The 14,025-nt window shown below is 47.3% G+C and overlaps 1 protein-coding gene across 1 annotated transcript in view; it reads left to right on the forward strand.

Annotated features, from left to right (window-relative positions):
• LOC110491065 (von Willebrand factor A domain-containing protein 5B1-like) overlaps positions 1–14,025 on the forward strand; it is a 48,654-nt gene that overhangs the window by 21,572 nt on the left and 13,057 nt on the right. Inside the window, exons 11-16 of the mRNA XM_036946982.2 lie at positions 977–1,091; positions 1,573–1,758; positions 2,084–2,291; positions 2,468–2,670; positions 12,998–13,265; positions 13,386–13,694. Of these exons, the coding sequence (XP_036802877.2) occupies positions 977–1,091; positions 1,573–1,758; positions 2,084–2,291; positions 2,468–2,670; positions 12,998–13,265; positions 13,386–13,694 (1,289 nt within the window). The remainder of the gene's footprint in view (positions 1–976; positions 1,092–1,572; positions 1,759–2,083; positions 2,292–2,467; positions 2,671–12,997; positions 13,266–13,385; positions 13,695–14,025) is intronic.

The following is a 14,025-nucleotide window of genomic DNA, read 5'->3' on the forward strand; positions in this document are numbered from 1 at the left end:
GATATTTTCGACTAATTTAGTCAAAAGAGTGAATCTTTAGACTAATTTCATTCATTTGACTCAATAATGGCCAGAGCCACTAGGACCCCCTATCCATTTTTATTTACCGACGAACGATGAACTGAAAACTCGAAAAGAGTCATGAATGATTCTACGAGCCTCTTGTTCACATGTACCGCATTCAAAACAACTGGGAACTCAGATCTGGGAGATCTCCTACTTCTGACTTCAGGGTTCAAGACAACTGGGAACTCAGATCTGGGAGATCTCCTACTTCTGACTTCAGGGTTCAAGACAACTGGGAACTCAGAAGAAAACAAGCTCCAACTGGGTAAATTTGTTTTGAAGGGTCATAAAACTCAGAATTCCTACTCGGATCTCTTTCATTGACTTTTCATTGATTCGTCCTCGTTTTTTTCAGAGTTCCCCGTTGTCTTGAAAGCACCAATGTTGGTCACCATAGGGGGTTTATTGGAGCTGTCATTTGTGACTGAGACTTGTAAACGTGTGCTTTAAACAATGTACATTTGTTGATTGCTAGGCATACAGATTCATATTTCTTGATACATTTGAATCGAGGTCTAGTTTGTGAACTACTCCTGGCGCAATACATTCATTGACTGCCTTGGGGGTGCCTGACGACACACTAAGTTCTTCCACTGCTCTGTCATTTGCTACATACTTCTCATTGCAGAGAATTAACTACATTGCGCATCATCTAGTTTTCTGCTGCTACAGTATGTGCAGCAAATTACATGGACTTATAAACCAAAAACTTTGTGGGGGAGGGGGGGGGGGGATGTAATATACCACCACAACTTTGAGCTACTGGACCATCTCAAGAGGTCTCTGTGAGGGAATAAATGTCTATGAGAAATAGGGTGTCTGACGCTTATGCGACTCCGATACCTACAGACATTTTCAGGTGGTCTTTCCAGGCCACTAAGCCACTGAGATGTGAATCTTGTTTTGGCAGGTGCTACACCTTCGGCATCGGTCAGAGTGCTTGCAGGAGACTGATGACAGGACTGGCAGCCGTTTCCAAAGGAACGGCAGAGTTCTTGGCAGAAGGGGAGAGACTGCAGCCCAAGGTCCTCATTTCCAATGACATGTTTATCCTCCTCTTTGCGACAACCAGCTATTCTGAATGTCATAGAGGAGGGCCATTATGCAGTGGATGCAAATTGTTCAGACAGAGTGCTCTCCACTGTTAGCAATTAACAATTCATTTTGTTGAATAAAACGGCCATTAGAATCAGTCTAATTCACAGCATATGTTATGTTTTAAAAGGGTCCTTTATTATTCCATTCTCATAGGCTTACAGGCTCTAGTCTTGTTTTCACAAAACAAATTGCATTGTACAGACGGAGGGAATGTCATAATTTCAGTAGACAATGCGATATTCTAGGAATCCACGTTTCACCTCTATAATGCTGGCACTCAAGGAAGGCAATGTCCTCTGCATCTCTGCCCGTACTCTCCCAGATCACTGAAACTCATAAGAATAACTTCAATAGATCTCTGTTTCTATTCTATTTCAACTGCATCTCTCTATCTGTATATTCTCCCAGATTATTAAATCGCTGAAGAAGACCATGGCCCCAGTGCTGAGTGACATAGCCATCGACTGGTTGTTCCCTGACACCAAGGAGGTGTTGCTCTCCCCAGTGGGCTCCACATTCCTGTTCCCTGGGGACTGTTTGATTGGCTACAGCGTGGTGTGCGACACCACGCGCTACCATCCCAATCCCAAATCTGTAAGTAGGCCTACACCTTGACATAAAGTGGCTATGTAATATGTATTCATATTTCTTAGTGTGATTAAGATAGTCTCCTCACTCCTGAACGAGAATCAAGCACATCATCTGTTTCCCTCTATTTCAATTCAATAGAACGTCTCTATGTTAAGTGATTCAAGTGAAGGATGTGGATTATTTTTTGAAGGCTAAAATATCCTCTCTGATGAAAGGTGTTGAAAAGCTATAGCTTGAAATGAATGTCTCGGTCAGCAACTATCAATTATACTCCCAAGTGGTGTAGAGATGCAGCACTCAGACATTTCTCTTTCAACTCTTCCGCCAGGATAAAAGGAGGCGATACAGTATGATGCATTCCAATGTGTCAGCTAGCTCAGTGTTTTACCACTCCCAAGAGGAGGACCCAGAGACGACTACAGGCTTCTCTGACGGTCCAGGAATGCACAGGGACATACACTCCAGCCTGCCGTTGGACTCCTATCTGGACTCCATGTCAGAAAGCAGCCCTGGCCCCACAGAACACAAAGCCATGGGTAAGAATCTAGAGGTCTGAGATCATCTCTTCCTTTCCACTGGTTCAAATGCCATTTTTGTTTAGTTGGTGCAATTCATGCGGTAACAATCACTTGGTCAGACATGATCACACATTCAGACATGAAAACGTGTATTTGTGCACACAAATGAATGTGATCTTTTCACAAACCCATAGGAATAGAGAGCAAAACGTCACCTAGAAGACGTGTGTATAGCACCAGCCAGATAGTGGAATACAACCAAAACATGAAGAAGACCTGCACTCCCAGTGACCCCAGCTCTGTAGAGGGGAAGAACCCACTGAGGAGAGCTAAGGTCCAGGAGCTGAATGGACAGACCAGCCCTGACTATGGAGCACAGTGGAAGACTGAATACCACGTGAGTGCAGTGTCTGTGATCTTGTGGCACTGCCAACAGATCTGGGTCTCGACCCTGGAGACTGCAGTTCGATTCCTATGTCCCCTCTTTCTACTGTGTCTCTGTCCTCATCTATCTCACACTCTACTTATAACCTGAAGAAAAATGACTATGAGGGGAATTGTTCAAAAAGAAAAACACGTATAGAAATCATTGGTTCATTGATTTCAATCTTCAAATAGAATCGTTTAAGTGACAATCCAATTTATTCTTTGTTCATAACCACACAAAAGCAATTTGAGAAACACCACAGAATACCTAAGACATTGGTGCAAAATTAATAGGCTTTCATGGTAAAAGTAAAAACCATTATTCTGGAAAATATAGTTTTTTACAGGTTGATCTTGCAGCATATGGCATTTTGTACACAAACATGGAAACCCCAAATTTCTTTCGGACAATTATATTGTTTTTTCGATAAGATATGCCAGGAAGTCAGTGTTGAAATTGCAGTGATGTTGGATGAGTAATAATGGCGTGGGAGAAAGCGATCTGACCCTGGGCTGAGTTGGAGTGTAATCACGAATACAAAAGAGGAATGTTCTCTCATCACTAATGAGGGCCACCATCATTTCATGAATGATAATGGACTGTCTGAAAGTTGCCCAGAGTGCATTGGCATAATGAGGCAAGGCTCACATGTCATTCCATGGTTTCTGCCCTTGTACAAATGATATACTTGGAATTTGACTTTGATCTGCATAGTATGATAGTTAATAGTGCACGCAAGACTTGGTTCTGAGTGCTGAAATTATTCATCTGCTTATTAAGACAAAACAGGTTTTATGGTCATCAACAAAAAGCGTATAAAGAAATATAAGCAACAGCAAACATTTTATACAAATTGACATCAGCTAATTCAAATTGTGGCATAATCCATGTCATAAAAGGCGTTGTCCTTGATTTAGTGCAGGTATTCCCAAGCAATGCCGTCGGGGGTACGCCAAATAAAAATTTGATGACATATTTTCTCTCCTGAGTAGCCTCGGTGTTCAGCGAAATAACAACACAATGTCAAATACAGGTAGGTAGCCTTGTCAAATAATTAACATCCAATCACATTAACCGTTACTCTCTCGCGGGAATTCCACTAACGGTCCGTATGAAGACAAACGTAGGTGCTGGTCATGTTGGTATTTTGAGTAAAAATACTGATGGCGCAAAAGCCATGACAGGGAGACATAGTAGAGTGGTAACCCGCGTGCAAGTAGTTGCTCCTGGGAAGCGCCTTGGGTACACTACAGCATGCACCGAGAGGCTCTTGCTGCTAATGGAATGCCTGACAGCTTGAAAGACATTTTGGACACTACAGTAAAAATTGTTAACTTTGTTAAAGCAAGGCCCCTAAACTCTCGTGTATTTTCTGCAATATGCAATGACGTATCCGAGTGATGTTTTTTATCGCCTGTGTAATGGGTCCTATGTGTAGTTGGTGTAGAGAGTCTGGCGCAGGACAGCAGATATGAGTAATCAACGTACTTTTACTCAAAATGTAAAATGTACAAAGTAACAAATACACACAAACCATGACAGACCGAAAATACAATAAACAATCACTCACAAAAACCCATGGGGGAACAGAGGGTTAAATAATGAAACAGTAATTGTGGGATTGAATCAGGTGTGTAAAACAAAGACAAAACAAATGGAAAATGAAAAGTGGATCGGCGGTGGATAGAAAGCCGGTGATGTCGATCGCCGAATGCCGCCCGAACAAGGAGAGGTGGCAGAGGTGACAGCGACTTCGGGGATGACTCAGAGGACGATGCGCAGGGCGATTCGGATGGAGACGATGGAAATCCCGCAGCAACGAAGGGTCCAGGACGTCCTCCACCGGCACCCAGCATCTCTCCTCCGGACCGTACCCCTCCCACTCTACGAGGTACTGAAGGCCCCTCGCCCAACACCTCGAGTCCAGGATAGCTCGAACAGCATATGCCGGGGCCCCTCGATGTCCAGAGGGGGCGGAGGAACCTCCCGCACCTTAGCTTCCTGGAGTGGACCAGCCACCACCGGCCTGAGGAGAGACACATGGAACGAGGGATTAATAAAATAATCTGGGGGAAGCTGTAACGTGTAGCATACCTCGTTCAGTCTCATCAGGACTTTAAATGTCCCCACAAACCGCTGACCCAGCTTCCGGCAGGGCAGGAGGAGGGGCAGGTTTCAGGTCGAGAGCCAGACCCGATCCTCCAGTGCGAACACCGGGGCCTCGCTGCAGTGGTGGTCAGCGCCCTCTTTTTGCCGCCTAACGGCCCGTTGTAGGTGCCCATGGGCGGCGTCCCAGGTCTCCTCCGAGTGCTTGAACAATTCCTCCACCGCAGGAGCTTCGATCTGGCTCTGATGCCACGGTGCCAGAACTGGCTGATACCCCAGTACTCACTGGAAAGGAGAGAGGTTAGTGGAGGAGTGGCGGAGTGAGTTTCGAGCCATCTCTGCCCAGGGGATGAATGCCGCCCACTCCCCCGGCCGGTCCTGACAATAGGTCCGCAGAAACCTACCCATATCCTGGTTTTCTCTCTCCACCTGCCCGTTACTCTCGGGTTGAAAACCTGAGGTGAGGCTGACCGAGACCGCCAGATGTTCCATGAACGCACTCCAGACCCTGGACGTGAACTGGGGACCTCGATCAGAGACTATGTCCTCAGGCACCCCGTTGTGCCGGAAGGCATGAGTGAACAGGGCCTCCGCAGTCTGTAGGGCCGTAGGGAGACCGGGCAAAGGGAGGAGACGGCATGTCTTAGAAAACCGATCCACAACGACCAGGATCGTGGTGTTGCCCTGTGAGGGAGGAAGAACCGTCAGGAAGTCCCCCGACAGGTGTGAACACGGCCGTTGTAATTTTCCTGCACACCGAGCAGGAGGAAACATAAACCTTCATGTCCTTGGCCAAGGTGGGCCACCTGTACTTCCCACAAAGGCAACACACCGTCCGCCCGATGCCAGGATGACCAGAGGAGGGTGACGTATGGGCCCAATAGATCAAACGGTCGCGGACAGCAGACGGAACGTACAGGCGCCCAGCTGGACATTGGGGGGGAGTGGGCTCTGTGCGTAACGCCCGCTCGATGTCCGCGTCCAGCTCCCGCACCACCGATGCCACCAGGCAAGAGGCCGGAAGGATGGGAGTGTGATCCATAGACCGCTCCTCTATGTCATACATCCGGGATAGTGTGCCTGCCTTAGCATTTTGGGAACCTGGTCTGTAGGATAGGGTGAAAACAAAACGGGTAAAGAACATAGCCCACCTTGCCTGGCGAGGGTTCAGTCTCCTCGGCGCCCGGATGTACTCCAGATTGCGGTGGTCAGTCCAGATGAGAAAAGGGTGTTTAGCACCCTCAAGCCAATGTCTCCATGCCTTCAGAGCCTTGACAACAGCCAACATCTCCCGGTGGGCCAACATCATAGTTTCGCTCCGCCGGGCTGAGCCTCTTTGAAAAGAAGGCACAGGAGCGGAGCTTTGGTGGCGTCCGGATCCGGATAAGCCAGCACGGGAGCAGAGGTAAACAGAGCCTTCAGGTGACCAAAAGCCCTGTCCGCCTCAGCCGACCACTGCAGCCGCACCTGTCCTCCCTTCAGCAGTGAGGTAATGGGAGCTGCTACCTGACCAAACTTCCGGTAGTAGTTGGCAAACCCTAAAAATCACTGCATTTCCTTCACCGTGGTGGGAGTCGGCCATTTACACACGGCTGAATTGCAATCACTCTCTACTCCACCCGACGTGGAAATGTGGTACCCTAAGAAGGAGACAGACTGTTGGAAGAACAAACATTTCTCAGCCTTGACGTACAGGTCATGCTCCAACAGTCGACCAAGCACCCTGCGCACCAGGGACACATGCTCGGCGCATGTAGCGGAGTACATCAGAATGTCATCAATATACACCACTACACCCTGCCCGCGCAGGTCCTGGAAAATCTTGTCAACAAAAACCTGGAAGACTGATGGAGCATTCATAAACCCGTACGGCATGACGAGGTACTCATAGTGCCCTGAGGTGGTACTAAATACCGTCTTCCACTCGTCCCCCTCCCGGATACGCACCAGGTTGTAAGCGCTCTTGAGAAGTGCGCCCTGTGCATTGACTCGATCGCACTGGCGATGAGAAGCAGCAGGTAGCTGTACCTCACAGTGATCTGATTGATCCCTCGATAGTCAATACACGGGCGCAGACCACCATCCTTCTTCTTCACAAAAAATAAACTCGAGGAGGTAGGTGAAGTGGAGGGCCGAATGTATACCTGCCCCAGGGATTTGGAGACATATGTTTCCATAGACACCGTCTCCTCCTGTGACAGAGGATACACGTGACTTCCTGGGAGGTGCTGCGCCCACAACGAGATTTATCGCACAATCCCCCTGTCGATGAGGTGGTCATTTAGTCGCCAAATCGGCATATCCTGAGGGGGTGTGCACGGTGGAGACCTGGTCTGGACTTTCCACCGTAGTCGCACCGATTGAAACCCCCACACACATCCCTGAGCACTCTCGTGACCACCCCTTGAACGCCCTGTTGCCACGAAATAGTGGGGTCATGATAGGCCAACCAGGGTAAGCCCAGCACCCCTAAACTATGAGCAAATGAACGGTCAATAAAATTCCCAGCTCTGCCTGAATCTACTAGTGCCTTATGCTGGGAATGCGGGGAAAAGTCAGGAAATTAAATAAACACATACAGTGCCTTGCGAAAGTATTCGGCCCCCTTGAACTTTTCGACCTTTTGCCACATTTCAGGCTTCAAACATAAAGATATAAAACTGTATTTTTTTGTGAAGAATCAACAACAAGTGGGACACAATCATGAAGTGGATCGACATGTATTGGATATTTCAAATGTTTTTAACAAATCAAAAACTGAAAAATTGGGCGTGCAAAATTATTCAGCCCCTTTACTTTCAGTGCAGCAAACTCTCTCCAGAAGTTCAGTGAGGATCTCTGAATGATCCAATGTTGACCTAAATGACTAATGATGATAAATACAATCCACCTGTGTGTAATCAAGTCTCCGTATAAATGCACCTGCACTGTGATAGTCTCAGAGGTCTGTTAAAAGCGCAGAGAGCATCATGAAGAACAAGGAACACACCAGGCAGGTCCGAGATACTGTTGTGAAGAAGTTTAAAGCCGGATTTGGATACAAAAAGATTTCCCAAGCTTTAAACATCCCAAGGAGCACTGTGCAAGCGATAATATTGAAATGGAAGGAGTATCAGACCACTGCAAATCTACCAAGACCTGGCCGTCCCTCTAAACTTTCAGCTCATACAAGGAGAAGACTGATCAGAGATGCAGCCAAGATGCAGCCCATGATCACTCTGGATGAACTGCAGAGATCTACAGCTGAGGTGGGAGACTCTGTCCATAGGACAACAATCAGTCGTATATTGCACAAATCTGGCCTTTATGGAAGAGTGGCAAGAAGAAAGCCATTTCTTAAAGATATCCATAAAAAGTGTTGTTTAAAGTTTGCCACAAGCCACCTGGGAGACACACCAAACATGTGGAAGAAGGTGCTCTGGTCAGATGAAACCAAAATTGAACTTTTTGGCAACAATGCAAAACGTTATGTTTGGCGTAAAAGCAACACAGCTGAACACACCATCAACACTGTCAAACATGGTGGTGGCAGCATCATGGTTTGGGCCTGCTTTTCTTCAGCAGGGACAGGGAAGATGGTTAAAATTGATGGGAAGATGGATGGAGCCAAATACAGGACCATTCTGGAAGAACCTGATGGAGTCTGCAAAAGACCTGAGACTGGGACGGAGATTTGTCTTCCAACAAGACAATGATCCAAAACATAAAGCAAAATCTACAATGGAATGGTTCAAAAATAAACATATCCAGGTGTTAGAATGGCCAAGTCAAAGTCCAGACCTGAATCCAATCGAGAATCTGTGGAAAGAACTGAAAACTGCTGTTCACAAATGCTCTCCATCCAACCTCACTGAGCTCGAGCTGTTTTGCAAGGAGGAATGGGAAAAAATGTCAGTCTCTCGATGTGCAAAACTGATAGAGACATACCCCAAGCGACTTACAGCTGTAATCGCAGCAAAAAAATGGCGCTACAAAGTATTAACTTAAGGGGGCTGAATAATTTTGCACGCCCAATTTTTCAGTTTTTGATTTGTTAAAAAAGTTTGAAATATCCAATAAATGTCGTTCCACTTCATGATTGTGTCCCACTTGTTGTTGATTCTTCACAAAAAAATACAGTTTTATATCTTTATGTTTGAAGCCTGAAATGTGGCAAAAGGTCGCAAAGTTCAAGGGGGCCGAATACTTTCGCAAGGCACTGTACATGTGAGCAACAGGGGGCTCTGGGTGAGCCTGGTGCCAACTCACTTGGGGTGACACGATAGTGCCCTGCCTGCTGCCTCGACTCTCTGAGGAACCCCTCCAGCACCGACCAGCAGTGTGCCCTCTGCGGCCACAGATGCTGCAGGGAATGGCCCCTCCTCCGGTCGCCCTAAGTGCAGCACCTCCCAGCTCCATGGGCGTCGGAGCGGAGGTGCTGGGGGATGGAACTGACAGGTCCCAATCCGGACGTCCACAGGCAGTCAGCAGGTTGTCCAGCCGGATGGACAGGTCCACCAGCTGGTCCAATGTGAGGGTGGTGTATCGGCAGGCCAACTCCCGATGGACGTCCTCGCACAGACTGCACCTGTAGTGATCGATCAGGGCCCTATCGTTCCATCCCGCGCTGGCCGCAGGGACCGGAAGTCCAAGGTTAATCTTGCGCGCTCCTCGTCCCCTGCCTCAGGTGGAACGAACACTGCCCGAAAGCGGCGGGTGAACTCTGCGTAATGATAACGCCGCATCTCCCTCACACCATACGGCGTTGGCCCACTCCAGGGCTTTGCCTGAGAGGCAGGAGATGAGGGCGGACACACTCGCACGTCCTGAAGGAGCCAGGTGGACGGTCGCCAGGCATCCGGCAGCCGTCCCATCATACTCCCTCGGGAGCGCGAGACGAATCCCGCTGGGACCAGGGGAAAGAGGGGTGGACAGTGGGACCTGTTGTAGTGGGGCTGGTGGAGGCGCTGAAAAACCTCCTCTCTCTAAACGATCCATAGTCTGCAGCACGCGATCCATGGCAGTGCCCAGACGTTGCAACATGGTCGCGTACTGCTGAACACGCTCCTCCACTGGAACAGGGAGGGCGTCTGCTCCTGCTGACTCCATTCTTCGGCTGAGTGATTCTGTAATGGGTCCTATGTGTAGCTGGTGTAGAGAGTCTAGCGCAGGACAGCAGATATGAGTAATCAATGTACTTTTACTCAAAATGTCAAATATTTTATTTATTTATTTTTATTTCACCTTTATTTAACCAGGTAGGCAAGTTGAGAACAAGTTCTCATTTACAATTGCGACCTGGCCAAGATAAAGCAAAGCAGTTCGACACATACAACGACACAGAGTTACACATGGAGTAAAACAAACATACAGTCAATAATACAGTATAAACAAGTCTATATACGATGTGAGCAAATGAGGTGAGATGGGAGGTAAAGGCAAAAAGGCCATGGTGGCAAAGTAGATACAATATAGCAAGTAAAACACTGGAATGGTAGATTTGCAACGGGAGAATGTGCAAAGTAGAAATAAAAATAATGGGGGTGCAAAGGAGCAAAATAAATACATAAATAAAATACAGTAGGGAAAGAGGTAGTTGTTTGGGCTAAATTATAGGTGGGCTATGTACAGGTGCAGTAATCTGTGAGCTGCTCTGACAGTTGGTGCTTAAAGCTAGTGAGGGAGATAAGTGTTTCCAGTTTCAGAGATTTTTGTAGTTCGTTCCAGTCATTGGCAGCAGAGAACTGGAAGGAGAGGCGGCCAAAGAAAGAATTGGTTTTGGGGGTGACTAGAGAGATATACCTGCTGGAGCGTGTGCTACAGGTGGGAGATGCAATGGTGACCAGCGAGCTGAGATAAGGGGAGACTTTACCTAGCAGGGTCTTGTAGATGACATGGAGCCAGTGGGTTTGGCGACGAGTATGAAGCGAGGGCCAGCCAACGAGAGCGTACAGGTCGCAATGGTGGGTAGTATATGGGGCTTTGGTGACAAAACGGATTGCACTGTGATAGACTGCATCCAATTTGTTGAGTAGGGTATTGGAGGCTATTTTGTAAATGACATCGCCAAAGTCGAGGATTGGTAGGATGGTCAGTTTTACAAGGGTATGTTTGGCAGCATGAGTGAAGGATGCTTTGTTGCGAAATAGGAAGCCAATTCTAGATTTAACTTTGGATTGGAGATGTTTGATATGGGTCTGGAAGGAGAGTTTACAGTCTAACCAGACACCTAAGTATTTGTAGTTGTCCACGTATTCTAAGTCGGAGCCGTCCAGAGTAGTAATGTTGGACAGGCGGGTAGGTACAGGTAGCGATCGGTTGAAGAGCATGCATTTAGTTTTACTTGTATTTAAGAGCAATTGGAGGCCACGGAAGGAGAGTTGTATGGCATTGAAGCTTGCCTGGAGGGTTGTTAACACAGTATCCAAAGAAGGGCCAGAAGTATACAGAATGGTGTCGTCTGCATAGAGGTGGATCAGAGACTCACCAGCAGCAAGAGCGACCTCATTGATGTATACAGAGAAGAGAGTCGGTCCAAGAATTGAACCCTGTGGCACCCCCATAGAGACTGCCAGAGGTCCGGACAGCAGACCCTCCGATTTGACACACTGAACTCTATCAGAGAAGTAGTTGGTGAACCAGGCGAGGCAATCATTTGAGAAACCAAGGCTGTCGAGTCTGCCGATGAGGATGTGGTGATTGACAGACTCTAAAGCCTTGGCCAGATCAATGAATACGGCTGCACAGTAATGTTTCTTATCGATGGCGGTTAAGATATCATTTAGGACCTTGAGCGTGGCTGAGGTGCACCCATGACCAGCTCTGAAACCAGATTGCATAGCAGAGAAGGTATGGTGAGATTCGAAATGGTCGGTAATCTGTTTGTTGACTTGGCTTTCGAAGACCTTAGAAAGGCATGGTAGGATAGATATAGGTCTGTAGCAGTTTGGGTCAAGAGTGTCCCCCCCTTTGAAGAGGGGGATGACCGCAGCTGCTTTCCAATCTTTGGGAATCTCAGACGACACGAAAGAGAGGTTGAACAGGCTAGTAATAGAGGTGGCAACAATTTTGGCAGATAATTTTAGAAAGAAAGGGTCCAGATTGTCTAGCCCGGCTGATTTGTAGGGGTCCAGATTTTGCAGCTCATTCAGAACATCAGATGAGCAGATTTGGGAGAAGGAGAAATGGGGAAGGCTTGGGCGAGTTGTTGTGGGGGGTGCAGTGCTGTTGACCGGGGTAGGAGTAGCCAGGTGGAAAGCATGGCCAGCCGTAGAAAAATGCTTATTGAAATTCTCAATTATGGTGGATTTATCAGTGGTGACAGTGTTATATACAAATATACAAAGTAACAAATACACGCACACCATGACAGACCGAAAATACAATAAACAATCACTCACAAAACCCATGGGGGAACAGAGGGTTAAATAATGAAACAGTAATTGTGGGATTGAAATCAGGTGTGTAAAACAAAGAAAAAACAAATGGAAAATGAAAGTGGATCGGCCATGGCTAGAAAGCCGGTGACGTCGACTGCCGAACGCCACTCGAACAAGGAGAGGGACCGACTTCGGTGGAAGTCGTGACAGCCTGAATGATCTGAATCTAGGATTACAAGGACTTTCCGCAACTATATTCAATGTGCGGGACAAAATTGAGGCTATGATTAAGAAGTTGGAGCTCTTCTGTCTGCATTAACAAGGACAACACACAGCTCTTTGTCACTTCCGACGAGCTGGGTTGTGACAAAAACTCACACTCATTCTTATGTTTAATTAATGTATTGTATAGTGTGTGTGGCAGGATTACAATGATGGCAAAAAAACAACATTTGAGAGTGCGCTGACCTTGGTGCTAGTAGAGGGGGTACGCAGCTGGAGGTTGAATGTTTGAAGGGGTACGGGACTATAAAAAGTTTTGGAACCACTGTAATCAGTGGAATGGGCAAAAACACGTTGCTCTGATGACTGAGTCTATCATTACTGCATGCACAATGCCATCACTGTAATGGTCCTTATTAACACTTAAGTGAGCTTCTTGCCTGAATGGGCATGGTCGCAATTAGTCTATGGTCGGTTCACATTCGTGGGGAGTAAGTCAGTGAATGTATTGCAATTATTCTGGACTTAAATTAACATTGTAATAAAGTTTAATAACATCTTTGGTCATAGTATTTAGCTAAACATGTACCTTTATGTTTAACCCCTGACAGCCACAGCTAGTGAACCTGTGTGCCACATCTGCCACGGGTTCCAGGGAGCGCCCTACCAACGGCGCTTCTCACACACCCTCCCCCCATCTGGAGTGGGCTCCTCAAGAGGCGGATCCAGAGCAGGCCCAGCCCCCCGGCTCCAACCTGCAGGCCGAAACCACCAGGAGCAGGGCTGACCCAGAGCACGCTCCAGGAGGAACCAGGAGCACCGGTTGGGAGGACTGCTCCTCCTCCACTGACCCTTCTGTCGGCAGCTTAGGAGACGCAGGTGCTTCCACAACCACAGCCCTCCCACTCACCCTAACATTGAGAAATAGTAGACACACTAATCGATCAAATAACTGATATCCCAGACAAGACGTCTAACTTCTCATTGTTGTGTTACCAGACTGCTACCCCAATCAGCTGTGTGAGATAGAAACCCCCCAGGAGCTTCCAGCCACGACAGATCTGAACACCACCCCAGACTGTCAAGAGGTGGTGAAGGGGGACTGTAAGGCCGTGGTGTCGGGCCTGCTCTGCGGGAAGCCAGTCAAGTGGGAGGTGACCTTTGACATAAACCCCTACCTGAAGGGCAGAGAGCGGGAAGAGAAAGTTCACGAGGAACTGTGGAACGAAACGTTCCATCATCTGGCTGGACGTTCCATTATTCAGGATTTTGAAAACATGGCAGATAAGGAGTGTGAGATTGAGCATGGTGCGTAAGACATGGGTAATATCTCATTGCTCAAATGTGACCGGATTCAGGATCGGGGTGATTGATGTGATTTCCTACATCACAGTAGGGGTGTTAAATGTAAAAAATATATTATTATTTTTTGTTGTTGCAGAAATGCCTTCTTGAACATGTTAACTTTCATATGCCTTAACTACAAACTTGTATGGGATCTGTAAATATGAAGAAAAAAATCTCAAAATGAGTTTAGCCCAGTCGAAAGCACTGAGCTATATAGGGAGAAAGGCAGGATCCATGATTGGCTGAGATAAGGGAGGGTGATAACAGAGAGACTACATTCTGGAGGAGAATG

The sequence above is a fragment of the Oncorhynchus mykiss genome, chromosome 16 (assembly GCF_057628025.1).
Source record: "Oncorhynchus mykiss isolate SJ-2025 chromosome 16, ASM5762802v1, whole genome shotgun sequence".
NCBI classification, from domain to species: domain Eukaryota; kingdom Metazoa; phylum Chordata; class Actinopteri; order Salmoniformes; family Salmonidae; genus Oncorhynchus; species Oncorhynchus mykiss.